The sequence below is a fragment of the Psittacula echo genome (assembly GCF_963264785.1).
Source record: "Psittacula echo genome assembly, chromosome: 6".
NCBI lineage: Eukaryota > Metazoa > Chordata > Aves > Psittaciformes > Psittacidae > Psittacula > Psittacula echo.
In genome coordinates this window covers 75,025,884-75,046,160 of record NC_137743.1, presented here as the reverse complement: position 1 = coordinate 75,046,160, position 20,277 = coordinate 75,025,884, and the positions used below count along the sequence as shown (strand labels likewise).

At 36.2% G+C, this 20,277-nt stretch overlaps 1 protein-coding gene across 1 annotated transcript; it reads right to left on the bottom strand.

Annotated features, from left to right (window-relative positions):
* Window positions 1–1,546: 1,546 nt before the first annotated feature.
* Window positions 1,547–19,996, bottom strand: BOLL (boule homolog, RNA binding protein; the record flags this gene model as incomplete). The annotated part of the gene is given in 11 exon segments (XM_080622195.1): window positions 1,547–2,115; window positions 7,186–7,203; window positions 7,206–7,286; window positions 8,748–8,873; window positions 9,879–9,926; window positions 10,856–10,927; window positions 12,165–12,292; window positions 13,166–13,241; window positions 13,961–14,015; window positions 15,940–16,031; window positions 19,868–19,996. Coding segments are annotated over 11 exon segments (849 nt in total). The 3' UTR covers window positions 1,547–2,091.
* Between the last annotated feature and the right edge of the window lie 281 nt (window positions 19,997–20,277).

Below are 20,277 nucleotides of genomic sequence, written 5' to 3'. Positions count from 1 at the left end.
TCAATCAGCAGCACATAGATGCTGTCAGTATGTGAGAAAATGGCATTTACTTTGTAACTAATTTATCTTTAAAATTCCTGTAATCCAGAAATTACATGTTAACTTTCCCTTTTAATAAAAATTATACTGATTTTCAATCTATGTTAGTAACCAAAGTTTATACAATAGGCTGCATATCAGAAATCCCCATTTTGTCCTCTAACAGTATTTTTACTAAGAAAGGAAATGCAGGATAAAAATTATTGTTTCATGTGTTTTTACCTGTCCAAACTACAATATTTCATTTGATTATTTTCCTTTACAAAAAGGAGTGCTATTTAACTTTGGCATTTTCAGGCAAATGTTAGGAGTTAGGAAGAACATCTGCTCCATATGATAGGTAGTAGATAGCTAAAAGAAAAGAAAATTTGGTTTACAGTCTGTAGAAGGTGGTATGAGAATTTTATCTTCCATTCTGTAATCTTGTCTAGGATGAAATGGGGACTTCATGTGCATTGAGGTTTCAGACTCAGATGAACAATGTGAAAAATTTCTTCTCACAGAATGCAGCCTCAGTTCCTAAAGAGAAGGAAAAATGCCGTGTTGTTTCTTCTGTTTCAAAGGGTGTCCTATTTACTTCATTAATAATGCTTCAATAAAAACTTACAGTCCAGTTTGATATTGTGTCAGCTGGACAGACTTAGTTTGAAAAGGAAAAGCAGATTTCCATTCACATAGGTGAAGTCAACAGTGGTAAGAAATTTCCTTTATTTACAAGTATGGAATCTTAGAATGAGTTAAGAATTAATTTACTTACAAAAATAATCAAGTTCTGTTCATTGATCATATAGCCTCAGTAAAAGTATGCCAAGTTATTAAAGCAACTGTACCCTCTTTCTAATTGGATAGGGAAAATGTACTTTTATAATATGCTACAGTGCAAAACTATTTAACCAATTATATGTTTGTTTGTTTGTTTTACTTTTTTTACTTTTGCATTCTCTGTAATGTAGAACAGAGCAATGCATTACTATAGGAATTCATAATAATGCTAACATATTTTCTTTTAGTAGCTAAAACTCAGGCTTGTAAGACTTGAGCTGAATAACTGATAGCTTTCCTATTTGTAAACCAACAGACAGGCAACTGGCTGTGATTAAGTAATATGTCAGTGGATGCCACTAGTTGCTGACAAAGACATGGCAAGATTCAGAAAACATTTTAGCTGCTGGCAAGAACAGCTTCTAGAATGGCATTCAATCGTACCAAATTCTCTTACAGTCTCCCTTTCTATCTCAGCTGCTCTGTATCCCACTTGTGGAACTCTCTTCTGTTCTATTCTCTTCTTAACCAATCTGAGTTCTTTCTTCCCAGTCCTACTATGCCATATGACAGACTAACTAGCCCTGTTTTCTAACCTCATCCTCCTAGCTCATGCCTTCTCAGCATTAACTTTTTGTTTTGCTAACCTTACCCACCTTTTTAACCTCCTTTCTGGCTCTGACAGTTTCCTAACGCAACCAGCTGTAACTCCTACGTTGCTATCGGGATATTCAAGCCACTTGAATCTCAGGATTTCAGTTTCTTTCCATCATCTACTAGCTCTGCATCATGCTGTGTGTTGCCTTCCTAAGTATCTAGCTTCCAGGGCCATCTAGTGCCAGCCTCCCTGCTCACTTTAGCTTTCATTACATCAACCTTACAATCCCAATCTATTTTTCTTACTCTTCTTTCAGTTTTGACTCCTACTATAATATTGAGGAAACAAACACATTTTCTCCTCTCTATTGCCTGGTCCCAGAAAAAAAGAACTATGCTCAATTTCACCTCAGCAAGCTTCTAATAGTTTTTCAAAGCTACATCTAGAGATAAATCACACAGACACACACACAGACAGTGAATCACACCTTAACCAATAGCAAGCCCCTGCTACAAACCACTGGGCCATTTAAAGGCTATCAGATAAGAAATGGACACAAACTGTAATGAAACAACTGACCACAAGTTCCACAGCAGGCAGCTGCGAGCTGCTATGGTGATGATGGATCTCAGCCACACAGGAAGGACTGGATAAGAAAATCAGTGCAAGTAGAGCAGAGCTGCCCAAACGGCTTAATACTGAATGCTCCATACTGTCTGTCAAGTAAAGAGAGAAAGAACATACAGATCAAAGAAAGCAAAAGAAAACACCCCACTAAACTGGAATGAGAACAAACTATTAGAACAAACAAAAAAAAAAAAAGGAAAAAAAAGATTGTAAAGAGAACATAGAATGGAACAATGCAAGAAAAAGCATGTAATCTACAGTTTTCAATGTTAATGTTAAATTAACAGATTCGGTTTTGGTGGTGTTTAAAATATCTGCTTTATAGGCAATGGACCTTACTACAGCTGGTGACAAGCCTCTTGTTAAAATATATCATAGAATCATAGAATGGTTAGGGTTGGAAAGGACCTTACGATCATCTAGTTCCAACCTTAACGTTTGGATTCATGTTTCTGAAACTAAGGTAACTTTAAACAAAGGGTTTATTCTCTTTCTTCATTTCACTGCAAGTGGGAAAAAATAAAATACTTACCTATACAGAAAATATTTTGTAAGGTTTTATTTTTTTGTTCCAGATGGAGTATCATACAATAACACACTACTTATTGTACTAGTATAAAATTACTATGCTTTTCCCAAAATGATTACACCAAGACTTCCTCTTAGAAAAAGAAGACAATTTATGTATATACAGATGCATGTGTATATATACTAACACATGTATATTTAAGTGTATTATACACACAGAGAACCTAAATTTTACCTTATTACTCTCTTTACAGAGAAAAATGGAGTGCTCCAAGTTCAGCTAAATTTACAGGACATTCACTATCAAAAGGCCAAGGTTTTAGCATCATGCACCATTAAGAGCTGAATGCACATATACATGAACTACATTACAAATACCCTTAATTCTGACATAGGAAGATACCCCTCTGCCTTTTCAGTTAGAAACAATATAATTACTGACAATACACTGCAGACTGGAATTGCTCAAGCAAAAAAACTGTTGGACTTTTCAAAAAAAAACCCCAAAAAACCCAAAACAAAACCCAAAACAAAATAAACCCAAAACCAACCAACCAAACAAAACTCCAACCCCCTCCCAAAAAAAACCCAAAACCCAAACCACACAAAAAACCACCAAAAAACCCCCAACTTTAAAGCGATCAAAAAAGATTGTGGGGAATAGAGAACAAAGTAGTGAAATGAACCAAACATGCAAACAAATCTGAAAACCAGGATATGTTTCTGTCACTGATAGGTTCTTATTGTTACGAGAACTCAATCAGGTTTTCAGGAAAACACATGAAAATACTTACTACCTTTAAAGAAATTTAAAGCTTCAGAGAAATACTATAGCTGTGCACTCTAATTTAGTGTACAGCACTTTTAGATTTTTAGACTTTGTCAACTAAAACTGGTCTTTTGTGGTGACAGGAGTGAAGAGTTTAGAAAATCTAAGACTGATTCTCCCCAACAAAGCTAAATGTCCAAGCTCAAATAAAGAGAACACCCCCTCCAGGGACCTAAAAAGTCTCCTATAGGAAAAGACACTGTATAATCCTATATGTTAATGTCAGCCAAAACATTCTGTTGGATACAGACCACAGAAATAGCAAAAACTTCAGACAGCCTGGAACCATGCCTACCCCTGACACATATACTGCGCCTGGAAAAGACGACTGAGAACAGAAAGACTCAAATGTATGAGACAACACAACAAACCCTCCCCACCTTCATATCCACCTTTCATGCCTTTGCTTAGTTTATGCAGACTGCAGTTATGTTGTTCAGCTCCCCCAGGCCTGTGTTGCTCATGGATCTCCCTCATATGCACACACGCTATCCAGTAAGTATTTACCAGGCCAGCGCCTCAGAACTCAACCACCAAAACAAAAAATTAACTCACAGGTATTTCTCCCAGACCTGAAACCAGAGCACGTGAATTTCAATCTTCCCTCAAGTTCCTGCTGTTACTGTAGACTACGCAGACCTTGCTACTGAACCGAATCTCATAGATGCCCTCTAGGAGCATCCAAACATTAATCTCCAAATTAGAGGATGATTTACAATCTGAAACACTGCACAAGACCCAGTAAAGATGAACCCCACATCTCAGCTTCCTAAAAAAACAAGTGTCACCTGGCAGTCTCTAAAAACAAATGTCAACCTTAGCCATTTGTACAGATGTGAAGATGAAATTACTTCCACAAACTCATGAACAAAACACACGATCACCAAAAGAAAACGTCTTCAAGTAAATACACAGGATCATTAGCAAACACATGAGCAAGGGGAGGGGAATAGTATTTTTTGATTCAAACCTGATCCGAAATACCAAATTTGGATCTAAAAAATTAACTATAGCTGCAAGTTGGTGAATGTGTTTTTCTACTTTTCATTTAAGGCTATTACAAATTTTGTACTAAAAGTCGTATCACCAAAAAGTTACATAACTGGTACAATAGAGAATGAAAAATAAGTTAGGGAATTGCCAGAACTGAAGCCTCCTTTGTTAACTGCTATGCCATTAGCGAACTGACTTCTCTTTTTATGCATCCATAACAGCAACAGAACAAACTTAGAAAATTTGTGATTTTCTTCTTCAGTAAAGATTTCATCCATTTTGTTCACTTAACCTTGTGACCTCATTAGAATACCACTGTAATGCACACTCTGTTTTAAGTTGCATTTGAAACCCCTAAGAAGTCTACAACTGCCAACAGTATCTGGCTACTGGCTGTACCCATCCTGCTCTCATGACTTAGAGCTCCTAGAACAAAGTGTATGTTTATTCCTAACACAACTCCTAATGTAGTGGACGCAATTCGCACATGACCTTCAACATAAGGTCGTTACTTGAGGCATCTGCTCTCTCTCACATGGCCACTACTTGGCAATTTTCAAGCAGCAGACACATCTGTTGGGGTATTTTAACAAGACTCCAGTCAGCATTTTTGTGAAGCTGGGGAGCAGGTGGTAATGACACAAGCAGTTGTTAATACATAGCAGGCTGCTGTCAACATTTGCTCCTTATTTTTTAACCCAACCATTGTTGAGTGCTCAGCTACAATAATAGACACAATGCAAACTGATCCTACTTGTTATATATAGGATATATTCAAAGCTTTGAGCGGGTATGTGAAAAGGTAAGGTGAAATTTGAAAAGGAAGAATTATATTCCAGAACTACTAGTTACTACTAAATGAAGCTAAATAACTAATTAAAAACTAAAACCTGTCAAAACCAATTTGGCATCATCTTGTAATTAATGAAAGACTTGCTGAATTCTGACAATTTTAAGGGTTTAACTGTATCTGTCAATCTACTCGAGATGTTACCTGTAACTGAAACTCTGGTCTGTTCACCAACTTTAAGAAAATGGGTAAGAATAAGCAAGAAATACAGTGAAGGAATAGACAGGATCAGCAATTTCATGATCAGTTTCATCAAGGTTAAATCTGCACTGCTAATACAAATCTTACTTCCTCTATCCTATCCCAACTGTTTTGCATACATACAAGAGTTCATGTAGTTGCTTGATAAACCTGTCTGAGGAACTGATCCAAGTGTAAGTTAACTCTTTTTGGGTGGAGGGAGTAGAGCTTCATCTTTAACTACATCAGTTCCCTGAAAATAGCGGCTCATAAAAACCTCTACCAGCACAAGGAAATAGATGGTGTGGAAAGCTGAATGAATAGCTGGGTTATGCCAGCTTTGGCTGTAAATGAAATCACTTCTAAAGCTATGAATAAACACAGAAAATACTATATCAGGACATAAGTAAAGAGTATGAATTTGCAGCTCATTTCCTATGCCACAGTAACCAAACATGCCTTGATCATGCATGTAACTTAACACATTATCATTTATCACAGGGTAAACTACTTTGCCTTTGCTATAAGGTAAAGCATGGTACTATGACAATTACTGTAGAAGAGGAAGAGCTGTTGTGCTCTAGATCTACCTTGTAACTTACTTCATGCTATCTTGCTCGTATAGCCTTGGCCCTAGGAAAGATAATAAAAGTCAAGTTTCAAGGTGAAAAAGCTTCTTTGTCTATCTGATAGAGTAAGTATGCACTCATTTTTCATTCTGAAATTACTATTGCTTTTTAAAGTGTTTTCATACACTGTTAGAATATAAACTGGATATTATGATCACTGTGTTACATCAACTCCCTTTTAAATATTCCTTAAAAATATGAATCACTCAGACGTTCATGTCTCAGATTCATATTCAGCATTTTTTTTATTAGAGTACATTTTATTCCAAGACAACACTTAGTGTTACAGCCCCCTCTACTGGAAGTATTTAGTAGCTATTGTTACACAACAGTCTGGAGAAAAATTCTTCTCTTAAAAAAACGGTAAAAATACTCAAAAACAAACTAAAAAGCCTGTAACATGGCTTTGATTCAGTCATATCCAGTCTGCCCTTTGTAGCTGAATAAGCATCTTTCACAGAAGACTAAGTGCTGTAATACCAAGGAAAACTACTGACACCTTTAGTCCTTTGCTATCAAGCAAATCTAGGCTAAATGTAGTTTAGACATTATTTCATATGTTGTGTCAACAACCTTACTGATTGAGATAGTGCAAAAGGATCTTAAACTGGAACCCCAAAACCCCCAACAACTTACATCAAGTGACATGGAAGAATCACATTTTAGAATGCCATTCAAGAATCAGAACTACACAAAAAAAACACCCGTGAGTGGCCAACCGGCGTAATTTTTCATGCCCCATGGTCCAAAATCCCACCTCTCAACAATGTGAGGTGCTTATGTAAGGCTGCAAGTAATGAATTCAACTTCCCAAGATCCAGAGACAAGGATTTGTAACCATCACTTCAAAGAACTGAACAAAGTTCACTGTTTTGTCTCAAAATACATTTTTCATACGCAGTTTTCTTTGTACCTCCAGTTTTAAAATATCTATATTTGCCTTTTGGGGTTTTTTTTAGTTTCTCCAAATAGTTCTAAAACAAGCAATACCCATGTACTCTATTACAAAACCTCAAGTGTAGAAAGATCTGGTTCTCTGCAGCATTTCTGTTTTCCTTACTAATTCATTAATAAAAGACTTTTTCATCCCTTCCTCTCTTCTTTTACTGTTCCCCTTCAAGAACAGGGACAGTGATAGTACCATGCTTGCTTTAACTATCTTTGTTTGATACTCACAGGCGCAGGCATGGCTATGGCATTCTGGGCAATAGGCTGGTGATGTGGTGCTTGAACTCCGTGATCAGAATACACCTGGTATTACAGAAAAATAAATAAAAAAAGGCAGGAAAAAGTTGTTTCATAATTGTATATTTTAACAAGCTTTTCACATGAATTTAGATTCCTTAGAACTTCAAACTATATTTGAAGTACTGACTTTCTAAAAAGCAGAACTTCAGTATTTAAAAAACTGTATTTTCCCCACTGTACTGAAGTTTGGTAAAATCAGTTTATCTAGAGCAGTGTCAAAAATCACTGTCTTTGACAGATGTATCACACTACTATAAATGAATTTCACTCAGCTCTGACTGGAGCAGTGTTTAAATGTGTAGATTAGCACATTGAAATGCAGTTCCCAGCATTATCACATTTCCAAGACATTTACATACAAATAATACACAGGCTTTTCTTTGAATTTTATACCAGCTTCTTGATTTCCACATACTGCTTCCTTTAACATCAACAAAATGTGTACCTGTGAACTGAGAGCATGTTACATCCAAATATTCTTTAACTTATTTGATGTATTTTCTTCAGTGCTCACAGACTGCAAAGTTTCTCGAAGTTGATATCCAATTTATGAAATACAAAAAGTAAAATAATAGCACTGGTAATATTTATGATTATATAAACACCGAGTTACATGCACTTAAAAAATAAGAACACCTCCAATAACCAAAGCTTGTATTATTCAATACCTTTATAGGGAAATTAAGTTAAAATATGTCAGGATTTGCCACTTAAGATGTTTGAAATACCAGTTTTGGAACTTCTCTTGTAGCAATAAAATATTCTTCAACTTTTGTAACAATACCTGATTACTGTCCTAATTTATAATTTATTTTGACATCCCTGTTCATGAGAAATCAATTATCAAAGAGGAAAAGTACCAATCATAATACACTTAAAATTTTATATTAAGTTTTTCTGTAGCAAATTATTTACTTTAATTTTTAATACCCAATTATAAAGAAACAGCCTTATTGTACATTAAATATCTCTTAAAAAAAAATTAGAAATGCTATCGATATAGAAGGAAAAAAAAAAAAAAAAAGAAAAATATTTAGCCATTCAACTACTTCATTTATTCTGATCTTCAGAGTACTTAAAACTGAGCTGCTCACAGAGAAAAAGAATAACTTCAGGAAACTGTTACGGCTTAGGTATACTAATCCAGCATTCTGAAGAGTCTGACTCCCATTTTACTTGTTATTTTCGAAAGGAACTAAACAAACTGACTGGTTTTTATACTGCTGTCTGTCATACCCTTGTGACTCCTCTATAATATTTCAAATCAAAGCATTCTCCTAGAAAACTGGAAGAGATATTCTTGAGGACAACTGAAATGATTTAACAGCAGCAGCATTAACTGTGGGGGTAAGTACAGGGAACAGTTGATGTTAAGTGCTCTGAACTACCTGTGCTTCAATCAAAAGAATGTTTTACAATTGCAGATAAAAGCTTGAACTGTAAGTAAAGTTTTTATAAAAATACCTCTGGAGCTGCAGCTTCTACAAGGAGAGGTGGAGGTACACATCCACTTTCTTGGGTAATCCCTATCGGCTGATAAATGACTTCAGATGGTTGCACGTACAAGAACGAAGGTGAAGAGACAGAAGACTGAAATAAACCACATTACTTTCATAAATAATATGAATTATGCACTATGAACACCAAAGATTCTTTTAAAGTTTTATCTTCATTTATATTTAGCAAAGAAAACAGTAAAATAAAGTGTCAAATTAAACTTTGATAACCTAAAGAGACCAAATAGGGGGGAAGTTGGTAGGATAAAACAAAAACATCCTGTAGCTTTTATACATTTTTCAGATTTTATTTACATTTTGGAGAGTATTGTTAGAGAAATCCTAAAATATATAAAACTGACTCAAGATCACAGAAACATAACAAGTATAACCTTGTAAAAATGTTACATTAAAAAAGTATTTTGTTTTAAAATAAACCCCACAGTATTTCTGTAATTCAGCACCCAGATTTCAAAGCAGCAGATGACATCTATTAATAGAGATGACCTGGCCATAACTGGACAAGGCTGCCTGCTACTGAAGTAATGAGGATGCTTTGTAACAGTTCAATCTTAAGCGACTTAGTCCTCCTTTCAGCTTCAAACTTTTGAAGTTCCTTGAGTGCCAAGATTTCCATATTAAGCTTCTCTGCTACAGAGATCACAAAACCAACAGTCCCCCCCAAAATTACCAGGTTAGCAATTTCAAGTTCTTCCTCCTATTTCAAGGGTCTAGGTCTAGTTTCACTCTACTTGTGTGTCTACATGCTTCTGCTAGCAATACTCCAATCAAACGTCACAGTTACTAAGCTAGCTGATACTCATTTCTCCCATCAGGCAAAATATGGCATTTTTTACCTGCTTCTGAGAACTTACTAGATAATTTCATACGGACTTTTTGCTAGAGGGAGAAAGGAGGGGAAGATGCTTCGTTTACATCAGGCTTGTATCTGATGTTTCAATAAATGCTATATTAATAAAATGTTATTTCACGTTTTGGTAACATTTAAGTGTTGTGTATAGTGGTAAGATTCACTGTAAGTGCCCCAGACTTTTAAACTAGATGCAAATTAATGCTAAAATACTGCAACTCTATTTACCTGAGGAACAGACCACTGCCACTGACTTGGAACACAGGGGGCTGGTGCCTAAACTCAAACAAAACCAGTATTACTTACATGATTAAGAACATATGCATACACCTATAATTCCCAACATACTAGAGTCAAAACCACCTTTAATCTATAATCAATACTTAAACAAAATATGATTTTCAAGTAATCACAAACTTGATTTCACCTACATCCACTCAGGCTCTGACTCTAGCATTTCATTAACTTCTAAAATACTGAAGCATCTTAAGAAGCATGGCTAGTTAGAAAAACAAGATACAGGATGCACTTAACTTGCCAATACACATTAAAAATACAGACATACTGCATAAATCCAGTAGTGGGCCACCAAGATGATTGAGGGACTAGAGAACAGATGTACCTGGATGCTGAGAGGATTGGGTTTGTTCAGCCTTGAGAAGGATAAAGGTGGGAGGGGTGCTGCTAAGGGATGACAGCTTAAATATGACTGAGCCTGATTCTTGTAAGTGGTGTTCAGAGCACGAGTCAACAGACACACGTTGGAACACTGAATATTTTAACTAGTTAAAAAGAAAATACTTTTACTGTGAGAAGTATCAGGTATCAGCTGTCTAGAAAGTTGTGCAAACTCCACCGCTGCAAATATTAAAATTCAACTGGACAAGTTCCCAAGAAACTTGATCTAACAAGCCCTGCTTTGAGCAGGAGTTTGGCTTAGATTATACAAATTAAGGATGATACTAACCCAGGTGTCTAGCAACACCAAGCAAAATTTTAATTATTACATTTCCTCACAGTTATATAGGCAGAATAAATTGTATTATAGTTAAAAGATCTTAAGTGAAATTAAAATCTCTTTTATATGACTATTTTGAACAATCTTTTTATTTCCTAAGAATAAACAGAGCTGAGACAGTGCTGCAAATAAAACTGCATGACTGGAAGGAATACTGATGGTTAGAAGACAATTTTCATATAGGTACCTGATACTGGTATGTAGGAGACTGATAAACTGGTTGAGCCACCATCACAGGTGAACTGGAAACAGAGCGTGACTTGAAAAGAAAGAGGTTAAAGACTTAATGAAGCAATTTCATGAATCACCACTCCTACTAAGAACAGTTCTGGAGTACTGTAATGCTGAGCCATCTCCTCTTTCTTTTGAAAATGGATTTAGCTTACACTTAGATTCTTCAAAACCACTGTTTCTAAGGGACTACATTAGAGATGAAACAACAATCTTTGGTGTATTTACTTACTTCTTTCCAGAAAGCATTAGGCCATCACCATCTAGAAATGCTGAGGCCACCCACTACCCTGACTATGGATACACTTTTTGTAAACACTTCAAGCAATCTAAGCTGTCACTGATGTTTTCCTACCCTCTCCACAGCCCCAACACAATCTTCCCTTTTCCATTCCCTACTTCACACCAGGCTCAGCATTCATCTGATTTGACAGTCAGCCAGTTTAAGGAGCTAGAAATCTGCCTGGGTTTTGTGTGGGCCTAGTTTAGGTTCAAAAAGAAATCAGTGAAGGAAAGGGGGGCAGAAATGTATGGCCATGATAGAGGAGAACACAGTCCTGTGAACCTGTAGTTCTGACTAGTAAAGCCTAGTGTGTGCAATTTGTAATTGGAAAGATTCAGTGCTATTTGTTTGAAACACAGTGGATATGAGACAGAAATTTTGGGAGATTTGTTTTTATTCATTACTAATTATTCCACTGAGTTTTTCCCCAACACGAAGGGATTTTCCACTCACATATGTCTGTGAATGCTGTCTAAGGTCCCAAAGCTACTAGAGGCAAACAATCTATCAAATTATCTTCCTTCTAAACAAAGTATTATTCTTGAAAAAGAGTATGTGAATGACTATAAAATAACCCAATTTCATTTTTGCTTTCTTGATCTAGTACTACATTCTCTTTTCATCCTCAGTGTTAGACTGTGCACCCAAGAACACCTCATTCATGGAGGAATAACAAATGGAGTTAATCAGTGGTCAAAAGCACCAGAAACTCCTTAGTAAAACAAAACTTCTCCTGCAGCCAAGGGCCCACACTGATTCTGAACTACCCTGTCCTATAGGTCATATCAAGGCAAAAGTCCCCTGCAGAAGACCAATAAACTTAAGTAATACTTAAAACCATGAAATAAACAGGCTAATACAAGGAAGCCATTTAAACATCAAACATGAGCATAGCCTAAGAAACTGGAAGCAAGACGGGCTTGAAAACACTGCACTCATCCTGGTCCACAGAAAAGCATATATGCAAAAATAATTGACTTACTGGCCATGGTTGCTGAACAGAAGCAACTTCAGACGTATGAAAATAAGCCACTCCATTATGGTATATGTAGGGATATCCACTTGATGTAGTTAAGTACATTGTAGCAGCTTCTGGTATTACAGTAGAACCTGAAATTAGTATTTTAAAGTTTACTTACCGGAAAATTTTTTTAGGTTTGTAGGCCATAAAAAAAGGTGGTCACTTTTTATCTCTAGAGGAGCAAAGCACTCAAAAGAAAGAACATGGTGCAGTGTGCCTAGTGCCATCTCAATTCCCTCTCAAACACAAAATCATACTCATATTTAGCTGATACAGGATCCAAGCACTAAAAATAACTGAATTATTTCACTACGAGGTACTGCCTCCTCTCTCAGCACACAGACTGTGTGGCTGTGTCTGTTTCTGTGATGGCACATGGCCTGGCAAAAGTAAAAACTGGTAACTAGATGTCAGCAACAGGGATACTTCTCAGCAATGCTGCCATTACGATGGAGCTGTAAGCCAGCATGGGCTGATCCCAAAGCAGAATTTCATCTACACTGCCCTCTAATAGGTACTGACAGCCATCATTATTCAAATAAAGGGATAGATCCCCATGCAGATGAGCGGAAGTGTGGGGTGAGGTTTTTTTTACCATAGCGAAGTTACAAAAGTACATCTCATTCCCTGCTGCACTTATAAAAGTAATGTATTTTACAGCTCTGACACACAGCCTTTAGTGTGGAGTAACAAAACAACATGCCCTGGTATGCCAAAACCTGATGGAGCTTCCCTTAAAAGTTAGTGATTCATATCCTACATTTTCAGTTGTTTATTACAGAAATAAAACTGCTTCTGGCAGGAGAGGGCATCTTCTCTGGAAGAAAGCCTTCTTCTGTCTTCCCCAAAAGAACATCTTAACAGCTTACTTGCTCAAGATAAAGTAGTAATCTGACAAAGAAAATTTATCAGTATTCCTCTTACATAAGTGTTCAGTCTAAAATGCAAGTAAAAATACATACGAGGATTCCGTATTTGTTGTTTTCTGATTGCCGGACCAATATTCAATTTCTTATCCCTATAATTAAGTTTTTTAGCCTAGAATTAAAGAAAGAAGACATTGTTTTCTACACATACCTAGACATGCAAGAAACAAAAATCAGACGTATGCAAGTCACTCATTAGGTTTCACCCTCCCCTGCTTTTTATTTAGACTGCATCTCAAAAATGCCCAAAGCTATACTAATTCCTTTTCTATCCTAACTTAAAGAGTTCACATACACAAAATTACTTATTAGTAATTTCAAGTACTACTTACTCCTCATGGAGCCTCCTGACTAACAACTGGCACCTATGATTCTCAGCAGAATCTTTTCATTTTACAACTAGAGAGTTACATCAGCTCTGACAATCAAACGTGCCTGTATAAAAGACAGCAGTTATCTTCCCAATGCCCAACAAAGCTTTGACAGCAATTGATTTTCTAGTAAAACAAATGAAAGCAATTGCGAAGGATGGAGTCTTTATGGCTCTATATGTACAATGGACCACATACAGAGTAGGGAAGTAAAGACTGTATGTCAAAGTCAAGAGCTGTACTATGAACTGGCAACTCTCGTCCCTAGTTCCAGAAGACCTCAGTCTAAATCTTGTATTAGGTCTCTCTAAGCCATTTTCTTAACTACACAGACCAGACTGAAGAGACCTTCAAATGCAAGCTGGCAAACGAAAGAGGACCAGACAGTAAGAGCTTCTTAGTGTCGAATATTAAATTAAGTATTTAACTTGAGATAAACATAACGGGCACTATCACTTACCTCTTGTAAAATCTTCTGTGCATCTTCTTGAGTTTCAAAAGTAATGAAGCCATACCTAAATAAGAATTACAAAAGCTAACCCTCTGAAGTTAGGTTTTTTTTTTACATACATTGCACATCATTACTTGATACATAGTGCAAGTGAATCAGCAGCCCCTGTGAAAAGCTACACAAACCTCTCTCTGCATTGCTCTTGTTACTCAGTGGGTATCTTTAGTTCCTTCATTTCTACTAAACAAAGACTTTGATCTGAAGCTCTCACTCACTCTGGATGCCCAAGATGAGACATTTGGGATATTATTTTTTTCTATACTGTACTTCACAGCAAAGCTCCCACCTACTTCAATGATAACTGTGAATGCTTTATACTTGCACAAGCACTACCCACTGAGTTCTCAGAACAAGCAGCAATGCAGAGACAGTGTTTATCCATGATTTATTCTTGTCATTCTTGACATGACTAGCATTAAGCAAGAGTTCTGTGGTATTCTCATACTTTGTAACTACTGCAACAAATCAAAAAGGCTTTCCACACAAACTCCTGCTGTATCAAATCCCCTCAATTCATTCCCACAAACCTATGCCATTGAACATGCTTTGTGCAAAATATCTCATCTTATAATTCAGGTCTGTACCACAACACATACTTTCAAAAATGCTTATTTGAGTAGAGAGTCCAATAAGACTTTGAACAGCTTGACTTTTAAATCTGTGAGCTTTTCCTGCATTGCCTTCTCTAAACAGATTTGTAAACATTTCGAAGTTCAAAGAACACAAAGATGATTTTCCTAGCTTGGGACCTTATCTACACAGACTTTTCATTCTATGTGCTGTCTGGATAATAAACTAATAGACACAATCAGTCACAAAACCCTCTAAGTTTCTTAAATCACTTGTCAGTGAGAAGCAGTGGATTGCTTGGATTTCAACAGAAATACCAACACTGTTGAAATTAATTATTTTCCAACATATTTTCTGTGAGACATATATTGGCAATCACAACTGCATAATAATTGGAATATTCTTGGTTATTGTATTATATGGACACATATATAGCAAGTCTCAGGTATCGCTTGGAATTTAGTAAAAGGGTAAGAGGCTTGGTAACAGATCTGACAGCAGAACCAAGTCCAACACGCAATGTAGGTATAGCACGCTATGCTAAGACCGCAGCTCAGCATGCAATTTGCTGATATATATTATGGCAGTATTAAATAATGAGATTTAGACACCAAAGGCTTACTGCTCAGAAGACAGCTTCTGACCAAAGTGAACTGTACTGGTACAAATTTTCATGGATACTCCTTTCTGCTTCAGCCCTCTTTCCACCGTTCGGTGGCAGTACAGTTCCTCATCTTACTTCCTTGACCACTGCATTACTTGGGTTCTAGCAATAACCTTACTATGCAGTCTTAATCTTTCTTCAGATCTGCTCTTTGGCATTTCTTTTATTGTTGACTTCTAGTCTTAGTCCCCTTTCCTGCAATCACAATTCATTATCAAACTTCTTCCCTATGTTCTTGTTCCATAAATCTTCACACAAAAATCTCACATTAGTGCCATGCACTCCAGCACAATCAGATGTACCTCACCTCTTCCTCCATTCTTAGGCTCCTTTCCACACTGGCTTTCAGTAGTAGAAATACATATGTTGAATAACTAAACTACTATTTTAGGGTTATCTATTTAAAATACTGTCAAAAGAAAACCCTGAAAGGACTACTGATTTTGTCCTAGTTGCACAGAGCATCTTATAATAATGTACGTATAGAGTTTTACAGTTATGCAAACTACAAAGACATTTATATATAGATGTTAAAGGGCAAGAACACATTTTTGCATACATGGATTAACTGGGAACATCAATGACAAAACAAATAATATTCTGAGCAATGAAACTCATAATCAAATCTACTATAGTCAGTCAGCTTTCTGTTATATTTTCAATTCCCACAACATACTTATTCCACAATACCAACCCCTTTGATACTCCAGCTCTGTCGTTTACTATCTTCACTTCTTTCACACTGCCATACTGAGCAAAAAACTTCCTCAGATCACTTTCATTAGTCTAGTACAGTAAATCAAGAAGGGAAAAAAAAAAAGAAGAAAAGTTGGTTTGCATATTGTTTTACTGAATGAGTACTTTCTATAAGACTTTTAATGGATATACTTTGCATAAAGTTTGCTACAAACTAATGATAACTCTGGATAGGAAAAAAAAAATTACCATGTATGAGCCTTCACAGCTCCTATTTAATTACTGCATTTTTATATACACCAACAATGCTAGAAAGTCACTAAAATATTAGAACTTATCTTTTAGTGGATTTATGTAATAAGTTTTAAAGGTAAGACCATTGAAGCAGCTTTACTAGATGTGAATTTTAGTTTCTGTAAATTATAGACTAGAGTGCTGTTTACAATATGAAACATTACTGTGATGTTTTCAAATTTCAGAGAAGCAGAGTATGCAGGCTTCCAGAAAGGATATGCATAGGTCACATATGAAAAATATCCCCACTAAGTAACAGCAACTTAATGGTCAAATTCATCTAATATAAATCCCTCTTTCAAAAGTACATTTAATATAAGACTCCATAGATACGTATAGGCACACCATAGAAACTCGCCATTATAAATTAAGAAAACAAAGGTCCTTTTAATGGAGAATGTTCTAAATCCACATGGAGGAAACTGCTTCTGAGTACGCATGAAGCAAGAAAAGTTCCTAATGTAAAAGCTATGTGAACACTCACCTACCTTCTATGAATCAGTTTTCTTCTACTGTGTAAGCATATATCAAATACAGTGCCTAAACATCATATTTCAGATGTTAAGTTTCGTTCTACACAGTCCTTAGTTAATACTATACCTAATGCTTGAAGAAGTACACTTACATGCATAGATACCTATATGCCTCAACCAATTACCATATTCACTTATACTTTTCGCTGAAGAATTATATCAGAAGTACTTTTCTACCTTTAAGTGAATGACTTTTATTAACTGTGTGTATACAATTTTATATATCCCCTCCTGCACATCAAAGGCTTAGCTGCTTCATCCAAGTTTAAGAAACAAGAAGAACTTAATAGAAACAAAACCTAATTTGAACAACTTTCATAACTGGAAAGAATACGAAGTTAATGCTCTTTTTGAAGAATTCTACCCTCCAGATACATTTTACAAAACCGAATAATGCAGCTTGCTCGCTACAACCCCCAGGTCCACCAGAGAGCCAATGTTGGTAGAACATTACTTTATCTCCCCAATTAATCCGAGTGTTCAGGCACTGAAACACTAGAAAATACCCAGTTGCTCTGAAAGTGTGAGGAGAAACATCAGACAGAAATGCACTGAGCAGGTGTGAAAAGCTTCAAGATTTTATTAAGGCTCAGTACTTGTGTCTTCTCCTTGCAAGCTGTTTGAGAAACTATCCACCATGAACAGGTCAAAAGAATTCTGGAGTCCAGAACCATTCTCTTGAATAGATGATCACACTTTGCACCTAAATGGAAGTGTGAAAGCTTGTGTACACAAGAAAACAGGTTCAGGCAAACAACTGGTAAGTTTCTATAGACCAATTGTGCAGCATATGCTGTACAAATGTACAAAGCACATTGCAAAGCAGGTACAATGTTCAAAAGACTCATAGTGAAGATTCTCCTTTCCTTAAAATTTTCTCCTGTCCTGGGTTCAGCAGTAGCAGTCATTCTTCTCAGTCTTAGTAGCTGGTGCAGCACTGCTACTGCCGAACACAGGACATCTCCAATGAGCACCAAAACATTATCTGCTTAGAAACGAAAGGCTTGTAGAATAAATTTCTCATTTCTGGGAGATTGCTTTTAAGCTTCAGGTTACATGTAGCATAGCTGCTTCACAAGCTGAGCAAAAAAGCCTATGACAAAAGAGTTGAAGGCTAAAATAGGCCAAGAAACAACCAAAGAGCCTTTAAGACTGATCAATGCTGAAAGTGTCATTCAACACCTCAAGGACATGAGGGACGGCTACGCATGCCTGTAAACTTGGAAAGCCAAAGGTTTATCTGCAGAGCAGTGTATTAAAGGGGAATAAGAAGGAAACACTGTTCTAAGATTCACAGTGAAAATCTGCAAGTATCTGGACAAACACAGTATCCAGAAGCTTGACAGAAACATATTCAGGACTTTGCTTTTCCTGCTCACTAGAGGACAAAGGTACTTGTCAGATTCTTAAGAAAGGCAGGGTATACACCACTGAAAAAAAAGAATTCTTCAGGCCAAGATGAAAATGTACTCAACTGTAACCTGTCTTACTTATTTCTCTAGATTTAAAAAGGCCAGATGCTTCCTCTTGTAAAGAGCAGTTATTGCTAAGGTGACAGACCAACTGGTAAAAAAATAAAAGAGCTTGCTGGAAAACAAATAATCTTGTATTAAGTGCCTCCCTTTTTCACAAAAATAAATAAATAGCTTTTTTTACCACCCCTCCCCCCAGCTGACTTAAGACCTTTGGGGTAAAAATACCCCAAACCCCAATGCTTTTTGCCGTAAGATTCCCATCAGAAAACAATCCAAGAATGACATAGATATCCTACAATTTGAACAGAAATTTAAGACTCTACTAGATACTAAGTCATAGAAATTTGAAGAGTTGCTAAAATGTCAGTAGTGGTTTCATGCCTTCTGTTTCTCCTCCCAGTGAAATACATCTTTATGTTTACAGATACAAACACACTTAATTCCTGTTGTTGAAATTAAGACTCATAATAGATCTCGATGTATAGCAAGCGAACCATGAAGTCAAGAGACGCTTCAAAATGAACAATATGACAATTAACAAAAATACTGACATATTATGCAGAGTGTTTAAAGCTTTGAAATTGCCATCAAGAAAGTGAGACAAGTCTTTTTACAGCTCTAGTAATTTGCTTACTATTAATGTTAAGAAGCTACTGTGCCTCTTTGCCAAAGCCCAAATATACTGAAGACCTTGTACAACATCGCCTTAATTATGAACGCCTCTATTTAAATTATCTCAGCCAAGTGAGCCAGAAGAACCTTAAATTTCTTGTGTTTATTATGCAAAATTGTCATTCTTCCTCCTCTTCATCTGAGTCACCGCTCAGAAGGTCCTCAGCCTAGGAGGATTAAGACAAAGAATATACTCTTGGTGGGAATAAAGAAACAGCTAAGCAGACCAAGGATGTTTTGCAAAAGTCAATGACAACTCCTAATCTGAAGTGGTAAGAAAGAAAAAAAGAGTAGCTGATATGAAGATCTGGTACATATCTTGTCACGACCATTGAAAGCAACTGAACAACATCAGAATGGCTCAATATTCACTGCTCTTTGAGGTTTTTATGGCATATGGGAAGGCACGAGCATTCTAAGAATGCAGATCACTACTGTAAATTGCCCAGAGATTTAATATTTGTTTTAAAACAAACACTTGCTCTGAAGAAAATTACTATGGTAACTGAGGAATACATGCACTGTAGCCCCTTCTTTGTATGAACTGGAAGGAAAGTGCTAGAGGAACGGAAGCTACTGACATTTGTTCTGTTTGCAGTCTTTAACACTGTGGTCACAGTTTATTAAATTATATCAAGTGTTACACAATAAAAATGCTTCTACATACTTTTCTACCATAAACTCTGCTGATGACAAAAGCCATCTTCTTTCAAAAAGAGAAAATTCTGAAGAACCAGTAAGTCAAAAGCTTTTAGGTGTACAAATGGACAACTTTGTAGTACAGTTACATAAATCAAGGTTTAATGTTTTATTCTCTACTGTCCATTTGAACATTGCAGTGAAGGGCACCTTACCACCTGAACAAACACACATGACTGTATCCCACATTTTTTTCCTGTTGATTTTTATACAGTTATAAATTATCATTTAGTAGAAAAATAGGAAGAAATACCTTAAAATCAATTCCTCCTACAAAGACACGATTTGGAGTAACTGTTCCAAATCTTGGAGTACTGGTCAGACTATTTACTGGCACCGGTGACGCAGTGCTGGGACATGAATATAAAGATTCTGTCTGCATCTGATTTGGTGTCTGCTGATGGAAGGAAAACATTTTCAAATATTTTCAGTTATCTTACACATAAATTTCTCAACAGAAAACACACTTTTTTTTGGGAGGCACAGCAAATGCTGAATAGCTGAACATGAACCACGTATTTTTATTAAGAATGCAAATCAGCAAGCATTTAAACATAAGCTTAGTTTTAAGCAATTCAATAAGTTCGTGATACACTATTGTCTTCAGTTTGACTTTCATTTTAAAACTTTTCTGAATGAGACTTTTAGTGCCTAGTCCCCAAT